Source organism: Montipora foliosa, chromosome 9 (genome assembly GCF_036669935.1).
Source record: "Montipora foliosa isolate CH-2021 chromosome 9, ASM3666993v2, whole genome shotgun sequence".
In the NCBI taxonomy this organism is placed as follows: Eukaryota; Metazoa; Cnidaria; class Anthozoa; order Scleractinia; family Acroporidae; genus Montipora; species Montipora foliosa.
This window is the reverse complement of record NC_090877.1, coordinates 4,208,912-4,214,206: the sequence shown is the minus strand read 5'-3', so window position 1 is coordinate 4,214,206 and position 5,295 is coordinate 4,208,912. Positions and strand designations below refer to the sequence as shown.

At 40.3% G+C, this 5,295-nt stretch overlaps 1 protein-coding gene across 3 annotated transcripts in view; it reads left to right on the top strand.

Moving 5' to 3' along the window:
• The first annotated feature begins 3,098 nt into the window (after nucleotides 1-3,098).
• Nucleotides 3,099-5,295, top strand: part of LOC137970488 (NFX1-type zinc finger-containing protein 1-like) — an 18,503-nt gene continuing 16,306 nt past the window's right edge. For 2 of the 3 annotated variants that reach the window (XM_068817008.1, XM_068817007.1), the window contains exons 1-2: nucleotides 3,118-3,268; nucleotides 4,541-4,620. In XM_068817008.1, the coding sequence (XP_068673109.1) occupies nucleotides 4,545-4,620 (76 nt within the window). In that variant the 5' untranslated portion in view covers nucleotides 3,118-3,268; nucleotides 4,541-4,544. Of the gene's footprint in view, nucleotides 3,269-4,540; nucleotides 4,621-5,295 lie in introns of all 3 variants that reach the window. The other variant, XM_068817006.1, reaches the window with a different exon arrangement.

Here is a 5,295-nt window from a genome sequence, read left to right as displayed (position 1 = left end):
AACGTCATTACTCAGAGAATTTTGTGAAGAGGTGATTTTCTAGCCGTCTCAAACAAAGACATAATGCTGAGCATCCTTATGTATGAGAATGAGTTGTTTTTAATCACATGCCATTAATTGCAACGCATCATACGTATTTTATATGTAATTACAGAAGTTACTGTAGTACGAAAGCTCGGCTTCCCATTTAAGATTTGCTGCTAAAGTAAGAATAATGAGGGGGTGAACAGGTTCGCGGATCGGCGGATTCGGCTAAAAAACACTACTCGGATTTTGGATTTTGAGGACACATTTTGCGGATTGGCGGATTTTGAACGCTCAGGGGATCACGGATTCCTTCAATATTCCAGCACGGATTATGCATTTTGTTTGTTTTGAAGTGCGGGTTGCGGAAATTAACTTGGTGGTCGGTTTCAATTTTTTTCTGCCTGACTTTAGAAGTAGAATAGATTACAGCCGTTATCAGTAACTAGCGCCCCTCAACGACATTTTTTCATATTCGATGGTAAAATATATGTGGACGTCAATCAAATGATTTCCATGACGAATTCATGGAGTATCGTCATGGAAACATTCTTTGACGTCCGCCTAAATTTTACTCTCGAAAAAAGTCGTTGAGGGGCGCTGGTGACTGATAACGGGTGTAGCGCATTTTTGACCTACAATGTAATCGGACTCCAGAAAACTCTAGGACCCCAGGATTTCGGCTTCCGGCCAGACAATGCTGACGATGAGATGACTGAATATGACAGTAGCTCTGATGAGGAGGAGACGAAAACTGACGTTTCAGAACTCGATAGAGGGTCCACGTTCTTGTTAGGAACGACTACGCGCTTTGGGCGCCAAGTGCGGAGAATCAGTAGGCTAATTTTATGACAGGTGTTTCTTTAACGTCAGTTAAGTTACTGAATGTTCTTAGGTGCTCACTTCTCTGACAGTACTGAGGATTCGCACTTTTGTAAAAATATCTGCGGATTAGCGGATTGTGTGAAAAATTAGCACGGATCGACGGATTTGTTGACCCCTATTCACCCACTTCAATAATGTATTAACTTGACTTAATGATTGGGAATCAAAAAATTAATAATCCACCCGTTATGATAAACAGAAATAGAGTTGCATTCCTGCATCAATGCTGCAATATTGCTGGAGTAATTTGCTATGAAGATTACTCTGCAAATTTCATTTAAGGAGGTTTCATGTGTGCATATATCATATGTGATTTTGCGAGCGTTTTGTGAGTGTTTTTGCTGGTATGTTATGAATACTTAATGATGTGTGAACTAGAAACGTTGAGAAATATTCATGAAGATGAATTAGAATGAAAAAAATATATATATGATGTATTGGATAAACCGGCGTTTGAGTTCTTGTTCTTATTTCTCCGCCGAATTTTCCGCGCTCCACGACCTCGTGTTAATTGATGCACCCAATTCACTAGTCTCGTGCCAAACGGGACTGTGCCCTCGTAATATAATGAGACCAATCTAGCGAGTACGAACCATTAACTCTTCATCAGGGAAACCATAACAATTGAGGATGAAGAATATCAGCCATTTTGGTCAATGTTTTCTCGGAAAGAGAGGAAGCGTTCGCAGTAACAATCGTTCTTGCATGAACTCACATCATTGGTCAGTTTTCACAATGCTGTCTAGCCAAGGATGAGATAGAACATATTGGAATGGATAGGACATCTTGGATCCGAGACATCGAATAGAATCGACTCCATGATAATTTGGGTAAAATAGAACGCCTACAACCATCAATCGCATTTTCGTTTTTAAAAGTTCTTAATTAACTATGCATATGACTGACCAGTGCCGCAAAAATTCTGCAACAAATAACTGACTGGTGCCAAAGACATTCTGCATCACACAACTGAAGGGTGCCGCAGATATTTATGTGGCCAGTGATCAGAACACAGTGATGCATACAAATTATTCTTTGATTTCGGTTTCAGACTTGAGCTTTTACTGAACCGCCTATATTACAAATGCTGCACGATTGAATCAAGGAGTAATTTACTAGAACTACTTCTTTTGGCTATCAGTCACTTTGTTCTCTTTCACTTCAGGAACTGTAAGATAGCCAACGTTGGCTGGTTGGTAGGCAGTTAAGCGCCTCGTTTCCGTCCAAGGTCTTAGACCTGTAGACGGATCGAAACGCACCAATCACTGTTTAGTCTTCCCAGCCAATTACATCTAGGCTCAACTGACAGTCGACCAATAACATCACGAAAAAGTTGACCAATGACATCTACGACCGGAGTTCTTATAGTATCTACTGACGTTACACAAATCACTTGACTCTAAAGATGACTTCCGCTCAGGTTGTCGAAACGTCAGTCAATGTCATCTCAAACAGTCCTTCTCAGGACTACACTCACCCGGACGATCGTACTTTACCAGGAACCCATGACCCGGAGCCTACAGCTCCCATACTGGGCCTATGTAACGGCATTTTTACAGACCGATCTATTTTTAGACTATCTTTTCCGGAAAAAACAAAGGCAGTTCCGGTTCGGTGACCCTATGACGTCAGCTTAAGTTCTTGTAATTGGTCATCGGGCTCCTCTGGGAGTCTCATTAGCGGGAAACTCAATCTAAAAATAAATCGGTCTGTGAAAACGCCGTGACACGAACACAGTAGAGTTGTAGGCTCCGGGTCATGGGTTCCTGACTTTACTTAATGAAGTTACCTACTGATGGAAATTGGCCCTAGTTTTTCTCTGTCCTTGTGTGGGCCCATTTCCATCAGTAGGGCTAACGCTCATATGGTTCATATGGGATAGAAATCTAGGACTTCACATTACACTCTAATCAATTAATTCTGTTCAAATATAAGTGCTACAAGGCCAACGTTTGAAAAAACGTAACCCTTCCTTGTATTTATACCTAATAATGTTTAGTACTATTTGTAGAGGATATAATTATTTCCATATACACTGGGGTAGGAACGGGAGCCCCGCTTTTAGGCTTGGCTAAGTCTATATATTATGGGATGCTCAATTGAGGAGTGTGTAAATTCCAGTTTCCTCATGACTGGGGACCCACTGTCCATTCCAAATTTTGTGTAATCGACTTTTCTTAGAACCAGCTATTTAAGATTCTAGGAATCACATGCAGGCAAAACACGCAAGTAAATACTTGATTCTTGTGTTTCTGGGAACTTTGTCGTTCTTCGACGCCAGTTAACCGCTTTAAAACTGTCTTTTCCAAAGAATCTGGGCCACGCTTCAATGAATATTCTGGTTCAGTTTCGCAAACAGGTATGCATTTGAAAACGTTTGCTTCTATTTGGCACTCTCGGTCCTCATTCCTACCAGGCATGTATAGGCATATTTTCCCGGAAATAAGGAGGCTTTTTCTCATTTATTCAAATCGATGGCAAAATCCAGCAATGACAAATCCGTGAAAAGTAAGCTCGTAATCTTAAGAAATGGCAAATGGATTTTGCAGTATTCCGTCATGCACTCGTTGATTTAAAAATCAAACGTTGAAACAGGAAACACTCACCGACTACCAGAAGGCTATCAATTTCTGCTTTTTCAGTCATAATACCATGTTGCCATAATTTTCAAGCTTAAGTCGATCGCATTGCTAGCAATGTAACAAACATAGAAATTTGTTGCTTCACTCCTGTATATTTATACTGAGGTTGCGCTGAAACAAAGAACTTAAGGTCATGTTTACTTATGGATGTCATCTACCGTCGTTCCGTATTTAAAAAGACCCGTTTCGAACTCGAGCAACAGACCACTGGGACGTGCAGATTTGAAATGTTCGCATCAATATTGAGCTCTTCATGACTGACCTTCAGCCATGTGAACAGAATCAGTTGACTTAATCCTTGGATTTTATTTCTCTTTTACCATAGTCGATGCATGATTCCGTCCTGATAACTCTTACATCAAGCCTCGGCACAGTTTTTACACTTGCATTCGCATCAAGTACGAAGGCCTATTTAACGGCAAAAAGAATTTGGCACCGTCAGCGTTGAAAGAAGGTGCAAAGGCAGCCAAAAAACGCTCAAATTTTGTTTCTGATACACCCCCCCAAAAGACACCCATCTCATTGCGTTCACTTTTACCCTTCCTCTGAAGTATAACTTAAGAATTTATGACTTCTTCAAACCAGGATCAATGGCACAAAAATACGGGAGAATTAATAGAAGAGAATGAACTGCTTATAACTCAAGCGAATTAACCGTATACGTTCGAGTAAGTCAGCTCTCGTTGAGATTCTTTCAGTCTTAAGTTCACTAAATAAAATATTTCGCGGTACCACAACTAGACAGAATAGGGATATTGAATAGATCTAGAGGATAAGGTTGGCAAGCATATTTGGGTCCAGAGGACGCCTGTAGTAGAACTGAAATCCTATGATTGCTATTGAAATATGTAGTGTACAAACTTCCCAAGACCAACAAATTTTACAAAATTTCTGCTTTCTTTTGAATTTGCTATCAATGTAAACTGAAACTGTGTTTGCATAAGCCGTCAATTGTTTTTTGTCTGACTTCTATTTCATTTTCCCCACAGCATAATGTCGTCAAGAAAAGCAAAGTGGAGGAAGGCTTTTGAAAAGAAAAATGAAAATCGTGACGAAAACAAGTCTGAAGGTAATTCCGAACAGGGTAGAGTAACCCTTGGCACGTCAATCCGGGCTCGTTAATCTTTTGAATTTTAAAGTAAGATACATCAATGCTGATACATTCCACTCTAAATTTCACAAGGCAAGAAGCAGGAAAAATGGTTATGATGGTGTCATTTACATCTTAAGCCGTAATGCAAATACTGGGGAAACAAATTGAATTTCTCACCTCAACGTAGTATTCGTTAGGGTCCATGTAAGAAATGATGTATAAGGAATTAAATCATTTGTGGAGCCCATTTAAGTGTACACAAAAAGCTTCCACAAACAAGGTGTCATTATAACTTCAGGACGTCCCAGTAATGATAAACATCAAATTTCGATGTCCACTCGACGTAGCTATAGGCGTGATCACAGAGACGGAATGATTATCGCATGCTAATTATAACACTTTGTTCTTAATTTAAAAGTATTTATACCTACAACGAACCCTAGTTAGAACACCCAAAACGTACCCATAGCCACTGCTTCATTTCACCCAAGCATTTCAACATCACTGCTCTGGAAAAATGTGGAGGCACGGAGACATAGTAGTAACCGCGCGGAATCCCAACTAAAGGGTCGCTGGCTCCAGACCTAGCTCTCCCGCCGCGTTGTTTCATCGAACAAGGAACTTTGCTCCACACTCATCTAAGTGTATGAA